General features: G+C 35.7%; 1 protein-coding gene across 1 annotated transcript in view; it reads right to left on the bottom strand.

The window, feature by feature from the left end:
• Positions 1-25,735, bottom strand: part of SCN2A (sodium voltage-gated channel alpha subunit 2) — a 58,466-nt gene extending 32,731 nt beyond the window's left edge. The window contains 14 exon segments of the mRNA XM_009640745.2: positions 408-581; positions 1,506-1,744; positions 3,388-3,520; positions 4,502-4,882; positions 8,825-9,115; positions 10,547-10,753; positions 11,568-11,709; positions 12,272-12,335; positions 15,754-16,026; positions 16,936-17,027; positions 17,700-17,828; positions 19,576-19,665; positions 22,190-22,308; positions 25,469-25,735. Of these exon segments, the coding sequence (XP_009639040.2) occupies positions 408-581; positions 1,506-1,744; positions 3,388-3,520; positions 4,502-4,882; positions 8,825-9,115; positions 10,547-10,753; positions 11,568-11,709; positions 12,272-12,335; positions 15,754-16,026; positions 16,936-17,027; positions 17,700-17,828; positions 19,576-19,665; positions 22,190-22,308; positions 25,469-25,735 (2,601 nt within the window).
• Positions 25,736-26,366: the final 631 nt, after the last annotated feature.

The following is a 26,366-nucleotide window of genomic DNA, read 5'->3' as shown; positions in this document are numbered from 1 at the left end:
AGCTTTTATTAGCTAATCCGTTTTTTACTAAGCGATTTACTAATCTTCAGTCACAGGTAGTGAGGGCCTGTGGCTCTTGCATTTTTTAGTCCCTCATGTAGAGAGAAAAAGACTCTACGAGATACTACTATTAAAAAAAGTTAATCCTTAAAGCACATTCACTGCAAGAACAGAATTGAACTTGGCAATGTCTTGAAGAAGAAATAGACATCACTGAGATAGTACGTAAAACAAACTTGACATAATAGATACATGCCATCTAGTGGGTATGCAATTTAGTATTTTGTAAATTCTTATGAAAAGGTCTTCTTTCTTAGCCAAACATATAATGTACAAATGAGAAATGCACAACATAATGCACAAATACAAAAATATAACGTAGAAACATAGTTTATTAGTATATTTACCAATCGGAATGATCGAAGGACAGATAATCCTTCTACATTTGCAAGGCCAAGCTCCATTAAACTAAGACTCACAATAAAACCATCAAAAATATTCCATCCCTCTTGGAAATAATAATAAGGATCCATGGCAATTATCTTGAGAAACATTTCTGCTGTGAAAATTCCAGTAAACACCTGCAAGGAAAATACAGTTTCTTACTCCAGTTTAATGAGAAAATATTAAAAAAATAAAACTAACAGTATCAACTTTTGGTAAGTTATATCTTCAGCAAGCAATCCATGATAAATGTGAATAGCTTCTCTATATTGCCATATATTGGGGTTAGGAATTAAATTAATATTTGAAGCTTACATAAGCATTGCAATGTTTGGTTCCCAAAGAAAAATAGGTGAAGTGGGAAAAATACGGTTTTTATCTAGCTTGCTAATATGCACGTATAAATACCCATACACAGAATCTCTTGTGATTTTATTGCTCATTTTTTCCTTCTTAGATCTCATCTTTGCCCTTGTGACATCTTTTTGCTTCTAGGGATAAAGATAAGTTTATGAGAGGGATAATTATTTTATTAAGAAACAAAAAAATTATACTGAAAGTTGAGCAGAACCATTCTCCTTCAGGATGACCTGTGGAAGGCACTGTCAATCCATTTAACCATTTCCTTTAGAGTTGCAGTATATCTCATGCTTTCCTCTCTACAATTTCCTGAGCACCCAGTACCTCAGAAGGTGCTAGTCAAGAGCGAAACAGGTTTGGGAATGGAACTGAAAGTTCTTATGATTTGTAAGTATCCATCCAAGAAAAAAAAAATTAGATAAATTCCTTTAATCAGCTTCAATGATAGAAGTTGAATGTTTTAAAAATCAAAATGCACATTGACTCAATAAATCTTGCTGTCTTTTGCTCCATAAAGCAAGAGTGGTGAAATCCACAAATGTCCACAAAGAGGGATTCAGTACAGCTTAAATTTAAATTCAACCCTCCCAAGCCTATAAATTTCTAGTTAACATTTTCTTTTAAACATGTGTACATAGGTCACAGAAGAAATATTTATGAAAAATGCATTTGGCATACATGGTACATCATGAAATACTTACAAGGTTTCCTACTGAAAGCACACCACTAAACTGTTCTGTCATTGGATAGTGCTCCATGGCCATGAACAGGGTGTTTAGGACAATGCAGATAGTAATGGCCAGATCAACAAATGGGTCCATGACAATCAAATTTACAATATGTTTGACTTTCAGCCAGGGAGTACAGCAGTCCCAAATCAAGCAAGTGTTAGCAAATTTATACCAGCATGGTGGGCATTTCTGTCTGGATTCTTCCAGTTCTAGAGAGAAAAATGAAAATAACATTTTAAACATAATTCTCTATTGCAGTATCACCTGGGTATTTCCTTGAGGCCTAAATGCTGTTTTCCAAGGTAGTGTTGATAAACTGTGTTGATATTGTAGACCTTTTGAAACCAAGACTACAGTCAGTCAAAAGAAATTACAATTAAAAATAATCTGTCCCACTATGTTTTAAATTTGATGTAAAAAGAATACTAAATACTCCATAGATAAAATAACCATTCACAAGCAAATGTTACACAGGACGCAAAACAGACATTTGTCTTAGAAATCTGGCATACAGGCAGGGCGATGAGTGGATTGAGAGCAGCACTGTGGAGAAAGACTTGGGGGTATTGGTGGATGAAAATCTTAATATGAGCTGGCAATGTGCGCTCACAGCCCAGAAAGCCAATCTCATCCTAGGCTGTATCAAAAGAAGTGTGGCCAGCAGGTCGAGGGAGGTGATTCTCACCCTCCACTCTGCTCTCATGAGACCCCACCTGGAGTACTGCATTCAGCTGTGGGGTCCCCAGCATAAGGAAAACATGGACCTGTTAGAGTGAGTCCAGAGGAGGGCCACAAAGATGATCAGGGGGCTGGAGCACCTCTCATATGAGGACAGGCTGAGAGAGTTGGGACAGCCTAGAGAAGAGAAGGCTCTGGGAAGACTTTATAGCAGCCTCCCTGTACTTAAAGAGGGCCTACAGGAAAGTCAGGGAGGGACTCTTTATCAGGGAGGGTAGTGATAGGACAAGGGGTAATGATTCTAAACTGAAAGAGGGTAGATTTATATATTAGGAAGAAACTCTTTACTGTGAGGGGTGAGACACCGGAACAGGTTGCCCAGAGAAGTTGTGGATGCCCCCTCGCTGGAAGTGTTCAAGGCCAGGTTGGATAAGGCTTTGAGCAACCTGATCAAGTGGAAGGTGTCCCTACCCATGGCAGGGGGGTTGGAACTAGATGATCTTTAAGGTCCCTTCCAACCCAAACTATTCTATGATTCTATACATAGAATGAATAAAATATTTAACATTTTCCTCATGAAAGATAAACATTTAGAACAAACCTGAAAGCAGACAACTATTTATACAGCATTATGGTCCACATGTGCAAACATGCTCATTATTACCTTCCCATTTGCTGTTTTGGGCACAATCATTTAAGCCTCAAAGTAATGTTTTGGCCATTCTTACAAGTAGTTGCTTAATTCCATGATTCAGATTCATTGTATTTAGCCTTACAGAAAGAATAGGATCCTTCTTTTGTGAAACAGCATGTCTGGTGAATTGGTAGAAGGGGATTGTTCTACTGCAAGAAGTATAGCCATTTCAGTAATCTAAAAAGAGCTTTTACCCCAAAACATAACTCTAGAGAAACACTGCATTAATCAATTGCTTTCGGCTTGCATTTAACTTGGAAGTTTGCTGCTTTCACCTCAAACCTATCAGTATATTGAAAGCTTGACTGCTTTTCCAAATATATCAGTCCATCTTTAAAAAAACCCCACTACCTCTATATACAAACCATCTTGCCTGTACCCTTTAGGCTGAAATAGCTGCCTTAAAACACCACTACTCTTAATGCATCATACATTTAATAGCACTTTATGGCCTTGTCATACAAAAATTCTGTTACGTACCTTCCATTGTGTTTGTAAGCATGCTGGCTATACTCATTGCTCTTTGCCTTGCACTAGGATCTGTTAGGTAGTCCATAGGAACATGATAAGAACTAGACCGTCTCTTTCTTAAGTCAGTTTCTGTAGTAGTGCCCTGAAAATAAAACACTGATAAAATAGCCTATTGATTGTTCATTTAATAAGAATAACATTGTAAATTATTATAAAAGTATAATGGTTAAAAACACTCTGCTGTCAGGCACCAAGCTCCAATTATGCTGTGGTTTTGCAGTAGACTAATGTATGCCTAACTTTGTATGCAGCAAGTAGTCAAATACATCAGTAGGATTGCTCTTGTGCTTAAAGAATATGTTTTTAAGCATTTTGCTGAAACAGGGATGAGACAGTAGAACAGCTTGTAGACTTTAAACAGTTTTTACACTGTAAAAAGTTCCTCAATGCTTGTCAATAAGCTCTGCCATAAATATCTTTCTAATTAGGCAGTGAAGTCTTTTTCTAAACATGAAAATGCACAGCCCACACAGCTAGCAGTAAAAGCACAAAAAGTGTATTTTCTTAAGATAACTCTTAATTTAGAATAAATTACCAATTTCCTAGCACAGGTTTTCAAACACAATAAAAGAAAAAATATTTAACAATGTTGACATCTCCCTCCTGAAAACCTAGAAACCTAGGAACACTATCACAACCCATGTAAGTTGTACCATCAGTGTTATATCAAGTTTCATATACGGTCAGTGGGAAGTTAAATACTTGTTTAATATATTCCATTAAGTAAATTTAATTAATTTACAATTTTTTTCCCATTTTGGTATCCTGTCTGATATACAAATACAGAATTTTCCAGTTAAGTCTTCAGTTAGCATAATGAATCAATGAGTATAAGACTACACATACTACATTTATTCAGTGGTTCACTATGCTATTCTGTTAATTCCCAGTAAATGAGCATATATTTTCAGTTTCTACTTTAGCTTATAACTGGAATATATGAAAGGAGCATTCTCAGCTTGGCCAGAAAGGGAATCATTCCCAAGTGACTAAATTTTGTAGAAACAGTAGCTGATCATACAGGGAGAGGACATCATGCCTGAGCTATTGCAGACTTCCTTACATTGCTAGCAGTGGCTGCTTTATCAATCATCACCTCTGGCAGAAGCTGTCCAGTAGGTGACGTCAGAGCTGGCGGCCCACCGACTAAAGAAACTACTCCATTGCAATCCACAGTGCTGTGCATCTTCCCATTTGCTGGAAGTGGAGGTACCGTCCTGGATGACCTACTGGCCTGACTAATGTTACTGTTGCGCCGTTCACCATGTCTATGAGGAACAAAGAGAGAATCTCTTCTGCTCTCATTGTCTTCAAAAGTGCTGTGCTCATCATCAGCAAAGTCATTTTCTGATCCTACATCCTTTGCTCGACCTCTGAAGCTGAAAAGACTTGTTCTGCTATTGCGCCTTGGGGAAAACAGGGAGCCACGAATGCTGAGCAAAGACTGTAGGCAAATAAAAACAATTATTATCAGATGAAAATACTTTAAAATATAATATTTTCATACAGGGGAAAAAACCACAGTGTTAATATGTCTTAAAGGGTAAGGTCGTCTACAAAGAAATGAACTGGTACAGCCCCCCCCTCCAGTACACTCCATTTTGCATAGTAAACAAAGAGCACATAAGTGACAGACAAAGACTAGTTATTTTACTACTTTGCATATATGAAAACAATTGGTTTAATCAGAATAAAAGAAACTGCTTGACAGAATTATTTCCTCTGCCATTCTGCGTGTTTTATTACCAAACACAGTTCACAAACTGAGTAAGCACATCTAGACACTATTTACCCCGGGTTGGCATTAGTCTGACGGTCTGAGTAAATAAAATTTTAGTCAAATTTCCTGTGACTCAGTCTGTACAGAGAGGTAGCTCCCAAATACCGCCTAGTTTAAAAAATATTTTTCAGATACTAGAAAAGTAGGACACAATAATTTTTTTATTTCTTTTTTAAAGTGTTAACTACCCTGAATATGCAAAGATATGCCTGTAATTTTGTATGAACAGCCTCCCTAATCTTCATCAGTTTTCTGAGTAAACGTTCTGCTATGGGAGGATCTTTTCAGGATTAGAGTCAAAATAATGCTCTAATATTGCAAATAATTATACATGTCCTTAACTTTAATTCGTATCAGTGATTCTCTTGACTTGTTTGATTAGCATCAGTACCTGATTTCACCCAAGACCTCTATGAATAGCAGAGATGGTACATAACAAAGCAGTGTCTTTGTTTCTCTTCTGCAACTTATCTTTATGGACCTGATCCCCATTGTTCTAGGTACTGCAAAACGCAGAACAGAAAGGCACTCTGCAAAGAACTTATCATCTAAGTGTAACACAACAGATGGATACAGAAAGAGAGGGAATACAAGGAGGCAAAATTGATGGGTATGATAAACAGTGGTCTTAGCTCACCTGAAGTCACTTCCCTGTCAAGCTTTCTGTAGGCAGCATGGTAAAAGAGAGTTTTAAAGAGGGATTTGAGGAAAGCAATGAAGTGTTCTGTGGAAACTCATGGGAGCTTCTTCCAAGCATGAGGGGAAGCATATCAGAAAGAGTTCAAAGAAACTAGTTTGAAAATTTAACAGGAGGTTATGGATGCTGGCATGGGTCAAAGGTGGGACTCAACTTGTTTACTGTAAGTAGACAAGGTGGGTTGGGAAGAACTTTAGGCACGTATGTTTTATGGTATTAAAAATATCTTCAGGTTGATATGTTTACTAGCAGATTAGATAAAAGCAATGAGAGAGGTTAGTGCTCTTTGCAACAACATTCTTGATGAGTACAGCAGTAATTGGGACATGGAAAGAGGTCCAAGTTAAAAAAGATTCACAGTTGTGGGCCCAGAGTAGAGTTTAAAAAAAAAAAAAAAAAAAAAGAAAAATATACAAAGGCCTTGACATATTTTCCTCCAGGACTTGAAATACTGGGTCTTGTTAATCCAGCTACTACAACGACAGGATATGCTAGAAATGTTTAAAATAGTCAGAAATGTACTTCTGCATGCTCTGTCTTCAAAGCCAAAAGGATAGTGGACTGTCTTCACCCTGAAACACAGATCAGATCCATGTGTGCAGCATGACACACTGATAAGTGCAGCTAGGAGAAAGCGCTCTGCTAAATCCCACCACGCATGATCTAACGGTATTAGCAGTGACCAGTAAGCATCTCTTGGAAAAAATGAACGTTTCTTGGTATTCCACCAGTTTCCTTCTGATTTCTACCCCACTCTCACTGCTGCCTAGTCACAGCAGCCATTTCTGGTGCACTGAATCTAATAGGAGACACAGTAGGCAGGAGGAATCAATGTGTTTTCTGTGCTACTCTGCAGGCTGCTGTGCCACCACACCCTCCGCAGTTGCTTATGGAATGTTTTCCATCCATCTGAGACGTTGTCTCAGCCGCTCTTCAGGGCGGATAAGCAGATACAGCTTAGGCTGTGAGAGCTCAAAACTCCCTTTCAGGTTTCATAAACTTGATTTAGGATATTTTGATAGTATGAATCTAGACTCATGAAAAACATTTACATTTTCTTGCTGCCTTGTAGTTCGAAACAAACAAAATACTCCACTGTTTTTACTCAGTGTGCCTTTTTGTAAAAAAAAAAAAAAAAAAAAAGAAAAAGAAAACGAGAGAGAGAAGGGAACCAGCAAAACGCCTTGTGGAAATCCCTTAGAAAATTGTCAAAGGGGTAAAAGCATCTTCTAAAGCACAGCTAAACCAGGAGAACTGAGAGGAGGTGAAATCATGAATATTAGGAAGAATAAGTTTTCAAGATGAACATAATGGTCAGTTACATTGAAGGCAAGTAAAATGTCAAGGAAAATGTCAAAGATGAGATATAAACCTGAGTTTTGTCTAGGAAAAGGTTATTAAAAACTGGTGAGTGGAATTTCTGTTTAGTGGCTAGAGCCCAGAGTGAAAAGGAACTAGGGTTGGAAAACCAGAGGGGAGGGGATTGCTAGACTGTCATAGTAAACAGCTGTAAATGAACTTGGCGATGAAAAGGTAAGAGAAGCAAATTGTATGAGGAATGCTTCATTTCTTACATGATGGATGAATTGAGCTGCAGTTGAATAAGGCTGCAGATTGAATGAAGACACAAGCAAGAATAGGCACGTAAGGGATCAGATGGGTCTTCAACATGAAGTTGAAGTTAATGGATATAGGTGTGAAAATTTGTATAAGGAACAGAATGAATCATGAACTAACTAAACTCAGCAATGAAGTCTTACAGAGACTAGTTACACAGTTAACAACATAAAATGGTGGCAGACCAATGTGGGGGGCGGGGGGGAAGGATGCAGTGCTATTAAAAAAGAAAGTATGTTAGGAAGTAAGTGGAAGGGGGAGTTAACTTGGCAGAAATAGGAAGCTAGAAACATTATATTTCCACCACAGTCTGGTCTAAGGAGGACAGTCCTTAATACGAAAATATTGGATGAGGAGGTCTGAGCTTCTTTGGGAATGGGAGCTGGAGGAAGTGATACGTGAAGAGAATATGGATGTTTATGATCTATTTAGGGGTGAAACAGGCTTTCCAGAGACAGTAATAGAAGAGGATTAAAAAGGAAGGAATGATTTTAGTAACAGTGACTAAAAAGAGGGAGAAAGCAAGCCATAAAGACCAGGGAGAATTGAGAAGGTGGGGATAAAAGGAAGAAGCATACTGAGGCACACAAAGGGGCAGAAAAAGGACAGAATGGATGTGAGATCTGGGCCTGAAGTTCTGAAGGAAAAGTTGGAGGTGGGAAAATGAAGAGGAACTTTGAAAACTGTAGAAGGGATAACACAACAAAACTATCAAATGAAATAAATGTATGGATGGCAGATGCAGATGGCACTCTGAGTCAGTGATGTTTCAATGTAAGAGAACCAGGACAACATGCAAGGACACATTGCCACAGATATTTCCACTTTCTTTAAGATAACACAATTAATGGTCTCACATAATTAATTTGTCAAATTTCACGCAAACATTTATGCAATTTCTACTGGGGTTTTTTTGCATCCTAAATTTAGTACTTTTCTTATTTAATACATTAAATTCCTTTGTGCACCAAATTTTGAAACTACTGATCATGATGAATACTTCCATCTTGATGGGGAGATAGGTCCATTTTCATTAAGAAACTTAAAATACAACTCATTTTAATTAATACACATTTTTGATTTTTCACACATAAATTCAGAATAAAAACAAAATCTCTCAAATTCTTACAGTTTCGTCTTTGGCTGAAAGTGTTAACTTGGTCATACTTTGATTTAAGATATTAGAGAATCTGTGGTATCTTTTGCAAGAATTGACCAAACTACTTTACAGCATTTTGTTTATATGATGAGTAGACAACAGAGGTGTTTAAGAGGTAATAATACTATGGTACCTGGTGTGGGGAAGAGAATCTCTTCTCGTATGTCAGTCTATTCCCCTCAATGGAAAATCGGAAACCTTTCCTTTTGATGCTGTCCTCTGATTCAGATTTGTGAAATTCTTCCCCATCCTTCTCCTCGCCTTCAGATTGTTCCTTTTGCTTTTTTTTCTTTCTTCTATTCCTCCTCTCTTTAGCACTCTTTGAGCTCAGTTTTGATGCCTCAGAAGAACTTTCAGAGAATCCACCTACTCCACCTACGCCACTATAATCTCTTGAGTCAGCTGCTGCAGCTGCTGCTGCTGCCTATATGTACAAGCACATATGCAATTTACAACATTTATACAAACACACACCACTCACTATTTTAATTTATTGCCATTCTTAAAAAAATAGTGATTTTGAAATAAAAGCAATGATCCCACTTCACTGAACCCAGCATATCGTAAGATGTATAATTTGTGAAATACCACAGGAACCATAATTTTCCACTGCTCCATAAACCAGGAGTTAGAGCAGCCCAAGAGAAAATTGTGCTGTCAGAGAATCAAGTTAACAAGCATCTGTTTTAGATTGGAGTAAAATGTTGCCATGAATTTTTCACCTGAAATACTATGTAAAAGTAAGGAAATCAGGGCTCAAACAACAGGAAAAATCCCTGTTAACAGGAAGCAACACTTTCTTACAGCATTTTGCTGGATTTTGAATACTCTCCAGTTTATTAAAGATGTGGTGTAACATTGTCTATTTCAGTTTTGCAAATCGAAATCAGAGATTTGAGTTAAACTTCAGACTATCAGAAACCTGTTTCTGTTTGAAATTTCAAACATTTGTGGAGCATTTGATTAACATTTATTTAAAAGTAAAAAAAACCCCAAAACAACACACAAACCAACTGATCAACCAAAAAAAAACCCCCTGTTGCTGGCTTTAGTCACGTGGTTACATGGAAGACATAGTTCAACTTCTGCTCTATGTGGCCACATGCCAAGCAGACATTATCAATTATCCTATTAAAGACTTCAGAGTCTTCAAAAAATGAAAAGGAATTTCAAAGCAGTATGTAATCATGTTGTCTGTACCACAGAAGTGTTTTCTCCAGTTTCTCCACTTTTTCTAGTTTTAAAGAAAACTGGAACACTATGGCTTTTTGCTGTGAGAGCTGAGGAAGGAGTAGAAAAAGCCAAATGTTGCTGAAGCAAAATATTTCTCCCACAGCACCTACAATAGTTTTGCTTCCGTTACTTAAATAAGCTGAATTCCCATTGTTTTTTTTTTTTCTCCCACATCTCCATCTCCATTTCACAGAATGGTTGAGGTTGGAAAGGAACGTGTGGAGGTCATCATGTCCAAGTCCCCAGCACAGACAGGGTCACCTAAAGCATGTTGCCCAGAAACACATCCAGATGGCTTTTGATTATCTCCAAGGATGGTGATTCCACAAGCACTCTGGGCAACTTGGTTCAAGTGCTCAGTAAAAAAGTTAATTTGAAAAGTTATTTTGAAAATCCAGTATTTTAGCTTATTGGTTATAATTTCTGTCACAAATTAACAGGTTCGCTCAAGCCAGCAGAAACAATGCAATGGAAAACATTAAAGATTGTTTGCAAAACAAAGGAATAAGACTGGAGGCAATATATTGTTAGGAGTAGGGGAGTAAAAGTATTCTCATATGTGGACATAAAGCATCCAATCACAATCATGAATGGAAGAAGGAATTTTACTTTACAGGGATACCTGAGCTTCTTCCTGTTGTTTTTTCAGTTGTTCCAGCATTTGCTGAAATTCTGCCTCTTTCTGTTCTGCTTCTTCCATGGTTGCTTGATTCTGTTCTTCGTAGGCCATAGCAACCACAGCCAGGATCAAGTTAATCAGGTAGAAAGAACCCAGGAAAATGACCAAAACAAAAAATATCATGTATGTTTTCCCAGCAGCACGCAGTGTCTGGGGAAAAAGAGGTAATACATATTTTTAGCAGACTTTGAAATACTGTCCCATAATATGGTAGCATCTGTGTTATAATCTAGAAATACATTATAAGATTGCTTTGTGTTAGCACAAGATTATTTAGTTACTTTTTGCATATACAAATAGTATTGTATCCTGGCTACATGTGCAAACATCCAAGTTTTGTGTCTACTATGGTCAAGGTAAATAAGATTCTGTAGCTTGAATACTTCAGAACTTCTACCAATGAGAATCTGTAGTAGCAGTTGCTGTCCCCGGTATACATCTATATTATAGCCTTTAAATCTAACAGTAGTGGGGCCACTAACCAGCATCTTACCTTCTTGCCTCATCAGTCCCAAACTACAATGCCACAAAGACAGTGTAGCATACAAAATGTCATGCTGTACAACACCACTGTCCTTCAGGTTAAGGCTATAAGTAGTTCAGGGACAAGATGTAACCTTTTCCAAGACAACATATTTGTATTAGACTGCAAATCAATTTAACTAGCATCTATTTACAGCATGTTTGGATAAGAAGCTTTAACTTAATTTACTCACTTGTGAAAAAAAACAGTAACGCTTAACCACCTTCATATAACAGCAGCTACTTCTTATTATGTATTTGAGTAGCACATGGGAACCTAAATCATGAACAAGGCCTCTATTGTTTTAGACAGCTTACATATATGAAATAAAAGATGATTTCTGTCCCAAAGCCCTTAGGGACATGTGAATGAAAATAACTATGCAAGTACTATGTAGTAATGATATTGGTGATGGTGCTGTTTATTTTAGTAAGTCCTCACCAGCTGGTAAAGATTCTCCCAAAAGTCCTGAGTCATCAATCGAAACAGTGACAAGAATGCCCAACTGAATGTATCAAAACTTGTGTAGCCATAGTTGGGGTTTCTACCAGCTTTCACACATATATATCCTTCTGGACATTGACTACAAAAGAAGAGGAAATGCTATTTTTAACAACTACTCTAAATTACGATATGCTATAGTAAATCACAAAATTGTTCAGGAGTACCAGTTGCTAATGAAATCATGAACAAGTAAAATTTTATTCTACATGCCTAAGATAAAAATATATATCTTATTGGTTTTCAATTCTTAATTCCATTTCCTAATGATATTTCAATGCTTTAATAATATAACTAATAGTAATCTACCCTTCCCCACAATTTGTCATATCAACACATATCCACCAGAGAAGAATGTCAACTAGCATGGATAATGATATACAGTTGTCAGCAAGTTGGCAGCAACATTTATGCACATAGCATTCATGTGGTTACCTTTATAAAACTAGCCTAAGACACTGAAGAAAGTGCTTGTGTAAACTCAAATCACATAGGTGGTTATATTTAAATATAGCTTCAACTGCAAAACATCAGTAATTTGCAACTCTATGGTACAGTGATACTAAAGTTGACTACCTGAGCTATTCTAAGTAGCTAATTATTTTTTCTTGATGCATAATGAAAAATGTTGACCATTTTCTTACCCTGCATCTGAGCTATTGCCACACAGCAGAGCATCATTTTGTCCTTCCAAGAAGTAGAAATGGTCTGTTTAAAAAATAAATAAATAAATAAAAAGGTGATGAGAAATACATAATTTATACCTAATGGAAATTAAGCAATGATACAGACTTTTACACTTTAAAGAAATAAGCAGAACTAACCATTTAACTGCAGTATATAATGATTAGGAATGAAAAAAGCATGGAAGATATTGTTTTGACAGGAAGATGACTTTCTATAAAGTCTTGAAATTGACCTTTCTTTAGAAAATAGAAAGGTAGTTGTACAGATAATTCTCAGTAACCTACCCAAATGAATAAGATACAATGGGTGGATTACTAAATTGTGTATGTCATCAAATGAGTGAACAAACATGAGGAGAACAAAACAAAGGATGAGGGTAATTCCCTGCCTTTTTTCATGCATTTTGATAAACACCATTTAGCGTTATTCATTTATAGTTATTCATTACATATTATTTTATCCAAGTATTACTTGAAAAAGTACTGAAATTTTTGCAGCATTAAAACACAACACAACATGCACAAGGAATTGCTAACTGGATCTTAACTTGAGCAGCTAAGGGAGAAACCAAGCTTTTATTGTACAGTACAAAAAATTACTACACCGAATTCTTTAGTAGACAAATGTGCTTGAAGTATCTAGATGTATTTTGTTAAAAGGCTAACTATTAACATGAAGTAAAAGATAATTTAAAGAGATGGAATTCTTAAAAGCTCCTGGCACATTCTTTTCTTTTCTTTGTGCTGCTTTCAGGCAGCATGGGAAAACCAATTTGCCATCAATTCCTAGTTTGGGATTCTTACGGTAAAATGGGAATCTCTAGTGGAGATTTTTGGGTCAGGTGGCATATTAAGCTAAAGTTGCCAAAATTAGGTATGTTCTGGCTGTTCCCAGGAAGCAGATGGTTCCTTGAGATTCACTGCCAGCTGGCATGGACTAGCTTAGCTGGCATGAACTAACTGAGGGCTAATGCTAGAGAGACAAGTAGAGAATTGCAACCAGTTCCTATTGACTGCTTCTACTCTGTCACCACCAGTATATGATAGAGACAGCATAAAATCTGCTTATTTTAAAGAGAGAGAGATATTATGTGCATAATTTATGCATCTGCAATCTCTTCTCAGATATCAGATAAGAAAACAGTGGATTTTCAGACATTCCAGTGCTCTTATAGTTATGTCCTGTGAAAGATCTAAACCTTACTTAAAAAGCTTAAAAAGTTTAAAGATGCAGATAAGCACAAAGCTGGATTTTCAAAACTGTCTGTGGGCCTAATTCACATTCTTATGTGGCACAGTTCCTCCCCTGGTAAGTAGAGGATCCAGTTAAACTATCCAGTCAGCTCAACTGTCAGCCCACTGTTTTGGAAAGCATTTAAATAATGATTTTTTTTTCAATACAAAGTTGATAACAATAAAGTAATAAAAACAGTCAATATGACTTTATAAAAAAATATGCCATATATAAAACTATTCCTGTCTCCTGCCAACTTAATAACAGGACAACTGTCATGGTTACAAGTCCTACATGACACTCTCATAAGCAAATAAAGGAGATATGTTCTGGCTGGAATCATCACAAAATACTTGAAAAACAGATTCTCAGAGAGCAGTTGCCAGTGGCCCAATGTCAATTCATAAGGGCATCTTTCTGAAGATCCTCCGGGGATCTGTGCTATACACAGTTTTCATAACAAGTTTCATTACCAACTCAAGACCTGAAATAATAGAAAAAATCCATCAAGTATTCTGAAGACATCAAGCCAGGAGAGAAGATGATTGAAATTTAGAATGACCTTTACAAACTGACAAGCTGGTCCAAAAGCAATTGGATTTATTTCAACAGAGACAAGTGGAAAATGCTACAGTTGACAAGGCAAAATCAAATACGTAAATGCAAAATAGACAGGATCTGGCCACAGCCACTGCAGTACAAAACATGCAGTGACTGTCATGAGCTGCAAGTTGACTGTGAATCAACAATAGGGTGCTGATATAAAACTGATGTAATTTTGAGATGTCTTAATAGGAATCTTCCATATATGGCACATGCAGTAATTTGTACCTTTATTAGAGTAGTAAGCACCAGATTTGAGCATGTTATTTTAAAAAACCCAAACAAAGAAAAAAACCCCAAATCCCAAACTAATTGGAAAGAGTCCAACAAAGAAAAAAAAAATTAAAATAGAGATAGAAAATGCAAAACAGAAAAAAGGCTTGCTTAGTTTAGAAAAGACCAGAAATAAAGAAGATAACAGTTTTAAAATATAAAGTAGTCTATGATTATCTTATTTCTAAGTCCACAGAAGAAGTAGTAATATATTCAATCTGAAATTAGGAAAATTTAGGTCAGATATTTAGAAAAAACTTCCTACTTCTGTGATGTAGTACCAGAAGTGGCTGAAGAGGAATGGAATCTGCTTTTCAGATGTTTTTAAGAATAGGTTATCATCCAAAATCTGATGAGATGATAAGTATATTAAAAGATTATAAGGCAATGAAACTTGGATTCAAAAGCATTTAGCTGCTAAACAGAAGTTCCCTAACTTTCAGTGATACAGGCATCGGTTACAACATTTATCCAGACTTTATAAAAACCCTAAGATTATGCCTAATTACCAAGTTAAACCTGTAAATACGCTAATATATAGGAGAGACTGAATAGATAAACAGGAGAGACACAAGCTATTTACTACTGTGAAAGACAGAATGGCAAAAATATGTTCAGGGTAGTTCTACCTGAATTTTAAAATGATTTTTGTTAACACAGTAGTGACATTACCTACCTAAAATGGTGAAAATACTGTATTATGAGGTGCAAAGGAAACCAAAATGCTAATTTCTTGATTTTCCACGGAGAAGAAACAAACTAAAAGATAGATAATAGGGAATCTAGTTCTTATTTTGCTAGGATAAGCAGGATGGGATAAATTACCAGTACTCTTATAAAGGCATGTCTGTGCTGTGCAAGGGATTGTGGTGCAGAGACACTCATCAAGTTCCAAAAGAATCAATGCAGCTGCATTTACATGCTATGGCAGGATTCATGAGCTAACTGATGTTCAAATGTGGATTTATGATATTGGGCATTATCTTGCACTAATGTAGCTATATGATTTCAGATCCTATATTAGGACTGTCACACTATTTCAGGAGACTTGAAGCTAGCATGGAAATTTCTGCTTTGTGCTGCAATGTGTATTTATTCTCAAAGTCACATTCAGTAAAAGGTAAAAACATAGTTTGGTACCACGTGTAATATTATGAATATGTTAAACTACATTATGACTCTTCTTTTATTTACTACACAAAATTAGTGCTTTTACACCTCTTGGCCAAATTACACCATTTTAATTGCAATGGAAAGATACTGATGCTTTTGTATCTGTTTAAAAAAAATCCAGAAAATCAATGCAGTAGATGATGTAATTAACTCTTACTTCTGTCTTCGATGTACTCGTCCCAGTTAAATATTGTCATTGTTGTATTAATAAATGTGCCATTTTCACCTACAGAGCTATTAAAGTAGGAAATAACAGTTGTTTCAAAAGTAGAATTGTCTGGAGGCCACTGCAGGCATTTATTCCTCAAGTTGCCCATGAACAGCTGCAGCCCTATTAGTGCAAATACACTCAGACAAAACACAGTCAGGATCATAACATCTGAGAGCTTCTTCACAGACTGAATTAGGGCTCCCACGATAGTCTTCAAGCCTGCAAAGAGAAAAGATTTTTATTATGATGCTAAGCAGATACTAAACACACAAAAAAATCATGTGATTTTTCCTGAGAAGATAAAGATTTCATGCAAAATGACAACTGAATGAGTCTAATATTTGTGATACAATAATTTTCATGAAAAGCCTTATTACTTGTGAAGATGAATGAAAAGCTGTAAGTTTATGTTTATTTTATAGTGTACAGAAATAAAAAGTAGATAATACCAAACACAGTGTTTATGCCAAAACAAGTGATTTTATTATTCATGCTATATCTCAACCCTACATAGAAAAGCATCGTTTGCTTTTGCTGATGCTTCTTGCCCAAACCTTTCTTATATGAACTTTTAAAAAAGTATTCGGCATTAGTAAACCCATTATAAAGTCATTATAATTGCATATTTGAATGATATCCTCATAATAATCTTCTTACAATATAAGAGGCATGGTGGTTTGGAGAAGAAAGACATCTTTAAAACAATATCCCATGCATGGCCCATGCTATCCTTTAGAGTTTAATTTTTTATACAAGACTTAAAACTGAATTAAGTTGCTATATCAAGTGCCTGCATTAAATGATAAAATTTGCATCAGTATGAAAGCTTAAAATTAACTTATATTTAAAACATGTAAAGGGAAGCTTGATGTCATAAGATGCAAATCACATAGGCTGTTTACTGCAAATATCTCATGCAATAATTTGTTAAACTCAAAGGCTGATTTTTTTAAAAGAAAATACAGCTAATATAAGAGAAGCAAGAATCAATTTAAATAAAATTACATGTCTTGATTCCTGCTTTTTCATTTTGTTAACAATGTGTAGCAAACAAGGCGTATGCTTTAAAAATGTGAGTACAGCCTTTGTGGAACAAAAGTCAGCCTCAGTGTTTAACCTAGCTCTCACCTGGAATGACTGATATTGTTTTCAAAGCTCGGAGAACTCTGAATGTTCTCAACGCTGAGACATTGCCCAGGTCCACAAACTCTGTCACATATCTGTAATAGGGGAGTTCACACACAAACACAATGACAGCACACAAATAACAGTTGGAGATACGAGGGGCCTAACACCTTACACCAACTACTTCTTACCTGGGATTACAGAAATAGTTTTCAAAGCTCTCAATACTCTGAAAGTTCGAAGAGCTGAAACATTGCCTAGGTTTACAAATTCTGTTACATACCTGTAGGATTAAATCACAGTTACTCAGAATTGAGGCATATTTTATCCTGTTTGCTTGGGTCTTTGATCAAGACCTCTTCACCGTTCACTGTATTTTGCCTGCGTTACAAATATTCTTCTGACTATAAAATTAAATAATTTTTATCAAAATAAACCTCATTGACTTGATGTTTGAAACCTAATTTGGTCAGCTTATAGCAGGAAGTCAAAAGGATTCCTTTAATTCTGGTATGCAGAAAGAAGACAGGATATGAACAGTTCAGGCTGATGGCATTCACAATCCTAACGGGCTGGCACACCATGCTGGCCTCTGCAGCACATGCTTATTTAGAAATACTAAAATGTGTAAAAGAGGTAGAAGAAACATATTGAAACCGCAGGAAGTCCAGGCTCCAAATGTTCTGGCTGACAAAATATGAGGCAATTTTTAGTCACTAATTTCATGCTCTCAGAAAGATTAAAAAAAAAAAAAAAAGTAGACTTACGCAAATGTAATGACAGTGAAATCTAGCCAATTCCATGGGTCTCGAAGAAATGTAAAATCTTCTAAACAGAAGCCCCTTGCAAGAATTTTAATAAGTGATTCAAAGGTATAAATTCCAGTGAATGTGTATCTGAGGAAATATGCAAGACAGAGTTTATAGAAACATATACATGTTATTACACATTGTCGTCTCTAGTTGCTTTGTTCTCATCTTCTTTTCTTTAAGTGGCATAAGAATTTAATGGAAGTTATAACCAACTTTAAACAACTGCAGAATTTATACAATAAGGAAGAAGGAGGAATCAAACTATGATTAAAAAACTAAATGACAACCCATAGCTTAATTTCAAATTCTATAATCTATACCAATGAGACAGTTGCAAAATTCCTGGTTACTTCATTGGTGCAATGCTTATGTCCAATCTGAATCCATGTTATAACCAAACACACTGACGGATTATGCTAGGATTTCAGAAGTTGCTTCCAGACTAAAAATTTCTTTCTTCAGTGTTATCTTTATTCTGAAATGTTGCTTAGTACCATGAGCTGGCAATATGCCAACCCTCATCAGCTCTCATTGACTTTGTTACAGAGTAGGTGTGTCCAGTACTTCACCTTCAGCAAGACAGGCATAGTATTGGAATGAAATGAGTGTTTTCAGATGCAAAATCCTATGCAGGAGCAACCAAAAACATATGCTAATGCCAATAAAATTCAGGTGCTAATTTTGACTAAAAAATGCAGTGGAAATGTAAAAAGTAAAAATATTTAATTGTGGCATTCTGAGTAATTTCAATTTTCTATATCCAAAAGACGTCATCTTTAAATTTAGTTGCATGTATATCTTTAATGGAAAATAATTCAAATTAAACTGCTTAAAAGGCTTGAAAGGTTTTCAGACTTGAGCCAACCTGAAAACAATTTTCCAATGTGAATTTTTTCAGTTCAATTACTAAACCAAAAATTTTTCATGCACAACTTTACTCAATAGATGAGGGATTTCGGTTGTATATCTAAAAGGCACAATATAATGACATGAAGAAATAGTCAAGCTAGCTATCTTTCTTTATAAATATTTTCGATATGCTAGACATCCTGAATAAATGTATGTTCATACTGAACTCAAAATGAGAATGCCTCCATTGACTTCTTTAATAGCCTTATGATTTTATGTTTGATTACTGAAGAGTAAACAGGTACGTATCATCCAAAGCAGTTAGGAATGAAGAAGCAGCAGAAGCATAAAATGCTATTGCAAGAATGAAGCACCATGAAGAGCTGTGTTCCACACTGTGGTCTACAGCCTTGGAACTATCACAAAATATGCACCAGCTGTATATTGACACCAAGTAGGTGACATCATATTGGACCTTTTCTCTTCCTTGGGAAGAAGAGCCAACCACTTAAAGACTTAATAGCTTATTTTTCATACAAGCTTTCCACTGTTAGATTGTCTTTGGTAAAGGAAAGCTGCACTATGGTGAACATAGCCATCCATTAGACAATCCCTTTATCTGTAATGATTACTGCAATAGAGATGGAAGAGTGTATTTCCCCACATTTTTCCACAGATGTAACATAGAATGCAGTGGAAAATACAATCCACTTTTTACATGGTCATAAGACTAGCTTCTCTTCTTACATTCCCCATCTAGTGCTGCAAACAGAGGATGGACATTGAACAACTTATAGCGAGGGAAATGTTGTAAAATATATGTATTTAATATTACACAGAAGAAACTAGCATCAGAATAGCTGTTGAAAGGATATGCCAACAAGGTAGATGCTGCCAGTGGATTCCATTCTAATATAAAATAATTTAGAGCCATTTATTTCAGATTACTGAATATTATTCAAAGAAAATTCATTTAACTTACTCTACATTCTTTGTCCAGTCTGGAGGGTTACTCATGGTCATAAATACACAGTTGGTCAAAATAGTGCACATGATAAGCATGCTGAATAATGTAGGTTAAGAGTTAAGGATTGTAAGCCAGAAAATCTCATACAAAGAGTATCAAATAACATGCTGCTTTGGCAGATTTCCACTATCAGGAGCTATTTATCCCTCCACTGCTCTGTTAACATTTGGGAAAAGTCCTGAATATGCTAAAGCTTCCATAGTCACTGCTTCATAGCTAAAAGAGGACAATCACATACTAAAAATCAGAAAACGTGGAAGATATTAAAAAAATCCCAACCCTTAATTTTAAGATTTTAGATGATTTTTTCTTTTGAATAAAAATCTGAAAGTTTGAAGTAGTAGCTTCTAATTTAGTGGAATAACACAAAAAGCATTTGTTTTGGATGATCTAGACAAATCTGATCTACTTTGTGCATACAACATAGTGAAAAACATTTTATTCACTTTTATGTTTTACAATAAATTTGGCATGTATCAATATTTTTGCTGATCATTATAATACATACATTTAAATCTAGTTATCACATAGTAGTAGAGAGCATAGAGAAACTTTAGGGAGAAAATTATTTTATTACTGTTTGCTTTATATGTGGTTTTTGTAATATAAATGTTGGTGGACAGGAAGGCACATTATACTATCAGAAAAAAAAAAATCTAAAAAGAATTCCAGAACAGGTCCAAGTCTTAAATAACTTCGTTGATTTTACCAGAACTGCTCTGGATCTACAACCTTTCGCTCTCAGGACTGCTGACATCCTTCTTAGAAATTAAAATACCAACCAAAATGAAAACCACACGGACGATGCACAAAATGTCCACATGATGGCACCATCACCTAAAACTAGAAGGAGGACAAAGCTCGATTTTGAGAAGAGCTTTAGCTTCTGTAACTAACATGCAGGTTTACACGGTGCTCCTCAATAGAAATCCGAGTAATGGGGTGGGAAGTACTGTGAGGTTCCCTCACAAAGTTTTCTTTGCATGTCTACGTTAATGAAAAAAAAAAACTTCACGGAAAAGTAAATACCTCTGCCTTCTGAACTGTCAAACAACTGTGGCATTAGACAATTCTTCAGGTTTTCTCCACAGTAAAGATATTTCAAATCCTTTACTCAGAATCTAGCTTCTCACTATATAATTCAAATACAAACAGAGCAGTAGAGAAAGAAAGGTATTTTTAAAACCATAAAAAATAATGTGTTATAAGAGTGTTTAACAAGCCTGTATTTTACACAGGCTTTCAAAATCTTTTTTCATGAAATGGTCTCTTGGAGTTTTGAATCCTCACTATGCTTTCATCAGTAGAGAAATAACCAGAATATACCTTCCCACAATTTTAAATGTTTTTTAACATTGTGACTTTGATGACTCTAGCTCTTCACCACCATCTCAGTCCCATGAACTTCCGTGATTCCATCTAATTGTATAATGCTCTATAACATCCTAAGGAGTGTCATATAATTACAATTAATTATTTGTAGTGATACCTGCAGGAAGCAAATACAAAACAGGCTATGTAGTGTCACTATTGATTCTGAAGTCATTTGTAGGCTAGCCATTGGTAACACCATCCAACAGATAACAACCACTGTAATTATCAGACTTCCATTACACCAAGATTTTAAAAAAACCTTTCAAGATTTATTGTACATGATCTTAGGATCCCTATATGTAATGCTACACAAAACTGCTTTCAGTGTGGTTACGTTAGAATGTTGTAAAATGTCAGTGTGCAAACAGTTGTATTTCTCCTTAAGTAAGCAGACTTGCTGAAGTCAATGCCCTCATTGCTCGTATCAGCCTTTGGGATCAGACCAATGGGACACCTACTATGGTCAGCTATCAAAACACTGAAACAGGCAAAATAATAGGTAAGTCATTATGATAACTTAGCTTTGCAAATCTCTATCTGCTATGTGGATATCTCACTACCTACTTGAAGACTGAAATTAAAACATCTACAGTATTATGAGTCCTTAATGCAATAATGATCAAGAAATAAGAGACATGTAGGAGTGAGAACATATAATAAAACAAGAAAACTAAGCTGTTTTATATACCTATCTTTCTGCAATTGTGATCTGAGTTGGAAAATGAAAAGGAATAATGAAACCATATTTTCACTAAATATTCATGCCAGCACAAACCTGGGATCAAAGATTTGGTTTTTAACACAAAGTGTCAGTGAAGAACTGAAAGTATTTTGAGCAATATATCTGCAGTTTATGAAAAATGTGGAGGAGGGGAAAAGATGAAAAAAGACGTGATGATTATAGGAAAAATAAGAGGGAAGGGAAAAAATGGCGGGGGAAGAAAAAAGACACAGGAAGAAATTGCAAAGGACAGTGACTGGTTCTCTAGCTTCTGATATTACTATATTAAGATCCAGCAATGAACACAAATGTAAAAAGGGAATAAGAAAAAGAACAGAAGACAGAAATAGTGGAGAGAAGAGGGACAAAGCACTACAGATCATATTGATCCTGGGACATGTGCCAGAGAATGATTTAAATACTAAGTAACATCTCATGCACTACAGTTTTAGACTAACCACTTGAAAAGGATATGAATGTACCAAAATCTTAATAGCTATTTTTCTAAGAGGATTGAAAGGAGTTAACATGTACAGGGCAGAGGTGGCACTGAATCGGAATATTGCCTTCCCTTTATTCAATACTATAAAGGTCTGGAAAAACAAACACAGAATGAAAAATAGCATTTGAAAGATACCAAGTTACAAACAAGTTACGAGTTCAAACCCAGAATCATTTTCATTTCACCTTTAATCGTATTTGGTCAAACTCTTCTTCCATTTACACCTCCTCCAGAATCACAATTCCCTTGTCTAGTTCACACATAGTAGAGTCCAGCCAAATTACTATAAATACAACTGCATGAAACCATTTGAATAAGTTTATATAGAAATCATAAGTAATCCTGACACTGCTAGCTAGAAAACAGACAGGTATATAAGGCACAAATGTACGCAATATTTGAATAATTAGTATACTTTTTGTACCCTATAACATATAGACTGAGGTATGCAACTAAAAAAAAATGAGTCATTAAAACTTCAACATCCCCTGAATCAAATAACAAGCATTAATTATCACATCAAAGTACTATGACAATAGTACTATAAAGTGATCTAAATTTAAATAGTGTTCTTCATGAAAATAAGGAAATTGAGAGTGTTCAATAACTAGTTTTTCAACGTAACACTGATGTACTGGATAGTTTTTGCTATACTCTAAGAAAATAATAACATATTACTCCACTTTCCAGCTATTTCTTGTGAGTTTCATACCTGCAATCCTATTTTTCTTATGTCATGCTTTACTTTTACATAATACAGAATTCAATAATCCATGTATTGTCACTGTCTCTCCACAGTTTCAACAATAACTCATGCATACTGACAACATTAAAAAAAGCATTTATAAATGTAATACTGTTCTTAAAACCTGGGAAATAAATAATAAAGCCTTTCTTTAACATGCAGTAAGTTTTAAAATTATTTAGATTTCCATGCATTTGGGGAAATTCCTATCTATTTCTATCATCTCTTCTTTCTACACATGGGTGAAAGTTCATTCTCATTGAAGGTAAGTGGATCTAGCTAGCATTGTGGCAGCTCTAAAAAGCCCAAAGGGAACATAAGCCATGCAAACCTGGAGCACTGCCAGTAGCCATGATCTGCCTCAGCTGGAATCAGAGGGCAGCATTTGTAAAGATTATGCTTTACTTTCTGAGCAGGTGTGCCAAATACAGCAGCTGAAATCCTGAAAACACAATGCTCCACCCCCACCACCCCACCCCCCCCGCCTGAAATCAGAAATTGCAGCTCTTCCAAGCTGAACATATTTGCATTCCCACATACCCATTGATTCTCAAGCCATACTTTGGTCCTTTATTGTAGAGAAGAAAGGACTGGTCTGTAATGTACTCTCTTTGCTACCATTGCTTTTCAACTCTCATACTATTCTTCCTGAAGTTCAAGAAAACCTGCCCTCAACTTAAGAGTATTTCAAATGTTTTCTGTTACCTTTACTCTGACAAAACATCTGATGAAGCATCATTTGTGTGATACTGACTCATTAAGACATATTAAAAAATTAAAATGGAGCCTTACCTAAACAAGGATGTTCAAAGATATGCAAAGAACACCAAGAACAATAATAGGAGAAATTATGATTGCACCGCACGTGTAGTTTGGAGTCTTACATCTCCCACTAGAAACCACTATGCTTTTGAAAAAGATCAAGACAACTGCTATGCATTTCTCAATCAGGAAGAAACAATTCAGCGGGATTTTACTTCACATCCACAGTTAACTGCAGAATTACTGTTCTAGTTTCCAGAGCATGATAATACGTGTGCTAACTTTAGGATTTTCAGCACCGAATTTAGATATTTACTACTGTAGAACTGGAAAAGAAGGAAGGAAAGTGATCAGCACTTTGACCCAAATTCCATTTGCCTTACTTCCAGACTTCAACAGGGTAAACCACTTCAGCAAAGGGAGCAGAACACGATATTTAATTGAAAACATTGTTTTCAAATTTAACTCACGATTGTCCATAGCATGAACTGAGTTTTAGAAATTCTGCAATGACCATTTAAGGTACAGCAGATTTTTTGAAAGCTGTTCTCCCTAGTTTATCACAGTATGCCTATATGGTTACTGTTTCAACATATTAGTGATGAGGCATTCCCTTAATTCTTGCAGGAAGTATCTTTATTTGTATTTTTTTACTTAGTTCAAGTTTGACTCCTAACAATTCTTGGAGGTTTTATTCTCTGAAGTAGTTTTTTTGCTTTCATGTTTGTCTGGTTTTTTAAAATTCACTTGTTTTTATTCACTAGTTAATTTCCACAGGAAAGAAAAGAAAGCACACGAAAAAAATTGTGAAGATACAAAAATAAAGAAGTATCGCTAATTTCTTCTTTACTTGTAGAATAATGATGGTGCAATACATATGATGCCAAAATCTGAGGGACTGGAATTCTGGCAGAAACCCAAGGCCATCTGGTCAAAAGTCTGAAGTTCAGCACTTTTATGCTTGGCCACAAGAGTTGTTGTTGTTATGTCAACAAAAAGAAAATATGTGGTTTTATTTTTTTAAAAATGGACATCTCTATAAAATATGTTTAGAATTATGTAACATTCCGTCGACACTTCAAGAGGAATTCCCACCTCCTCTTCATTTATTTCCCTCTTTAAACACCTCCTCTTTGATAACAATCATATAACAATATAAATCCAGATACGGAAAATTTTTCACCCAGACTATCTAAGTCGGACATATGATGCCTCTATAGAGTACAAAATGGAAGAGGAAGATATTCAGCATATCCTGAGAAATTACCTTTACATACTTCCCTATTCTTCCCAGCAACAAGAAAATGCAACCTAGGCTTTCCAGGCAACAGTGAAGAAAGCAACTGAGAAGGTGACTAGCTACCTTTGAGATGGGTTTCGTAATGAAGATCTGTTCCTTTCACATCTATAATACCGCAATTAATAAAATAATAATTCTAAAGATAACCCCTGTGCTACTTCTTCAATTCTTCTGTGTGTAAAATACTGAAAGTTACAAATTTTAGTAAAATACCAGGTATATTAAAAAAACCCTAAATACATCCCTACTTACAGACCAGGTCTCACAAACTTTCATTACTAACTTCTGTTCTTATAATTGAGATTTCTGCCAATGAAGTCAGCTGCTGCGGGAATGTATTACACATAAAGACCAGGTCCAAAATACTGGATATACTATGTCTGTGAGAGGGTTCCTTGTATTTTAATCTTATTAAAGTCTGATAGAAATAGACAACACACTCACTTTTTTATTGATATAATATGGGTCCAGGTCTTCCAAGGGCTCGGACACCATTCCTGGAGGTATGTCGCCGTAAATAAATGGCAGTGTCTTTCCTGCCTCCAAGTCACTATTGGGCTTTGGGCCATCTTCATCATCATCATCTTTGCGTTCTTGTTTGGATTTTTTAGCTTTTTCTTCATTGACACGCTGCTCAATAGCTGCAAGTGATTCTCTTGTGAAATAGCGGAAGCTGTCAGGTCCTGGTGGTACCAGCACTGATTGTGCCATCTTTTCATCCTGCACCTCTTAATTACTGTTTAGCCTCTCTCATAAAAAAGTGCTAAAAATATAAAAAACACAGAAAAAATTTAGAGCAACACAAATAGCTACAAACAATGTAAAGGAATATACCTACATAGAATTTTCTGTGGGACATCTTGTTAAATTCAGTTATTATCATCGAAGAAGAGGCTGCTGTGAAATGGATTTTTTCATTTGTTTTTATTTCAAGGCAAACCATTTTCCTTTGCAGCTGGCCTCTTAGAATTGTCCTGAATGTATCAATTCTTAAAACATTTAGTTTAAAATTCACTTAGTATTGTGATGATAGTTTGCCAATTCTCTAGACCATATTAAAAAAAAAAAAAGAAAAAGTCACATACAATATAATAATGTCTTCTTGCCTTTATCATGCTATCCATTCCAGTGAACAAAATAGGAGATATTTTCCACAACATTCAGTGTGAGGAATCAACAGTTTTGAAGTGTTTCTGGTTTGGTGTTGAGGAGTGAGACTCCAGACAATTCACCTCCTTATTATCCTGAAAGCTGCACCTTGGACCAGCCCTCCCTCTAGCTAGAAGGGCCAGAAATGACTCCTTGAATCCACTACTTCCATGTAAGGCCAGAGGGGTCAGCT

The sequence above is a fragment of the Egretta garzetta genome, unplaced genomic scaffold (assembly GCF_000687185.1).
Source record: "Egretta garzetta isolate BGI_Z169 unplaced genomic scaffold, ASM68718v1 scaffold16, whole genome shotgun sequence".
Taxonomy (NCBI): domain Eukaryota; kingdom Metazoa; phylum Chordata; class Aves; order Pelecaniformes; family Ardeidae; genus Egretta; species Egretta garzetta.
The sequence above is the reverse complement of the archived record's forward strand: the minus strand, read 5'-3'. Positions and strand labels throughout refer to the sequence as shown.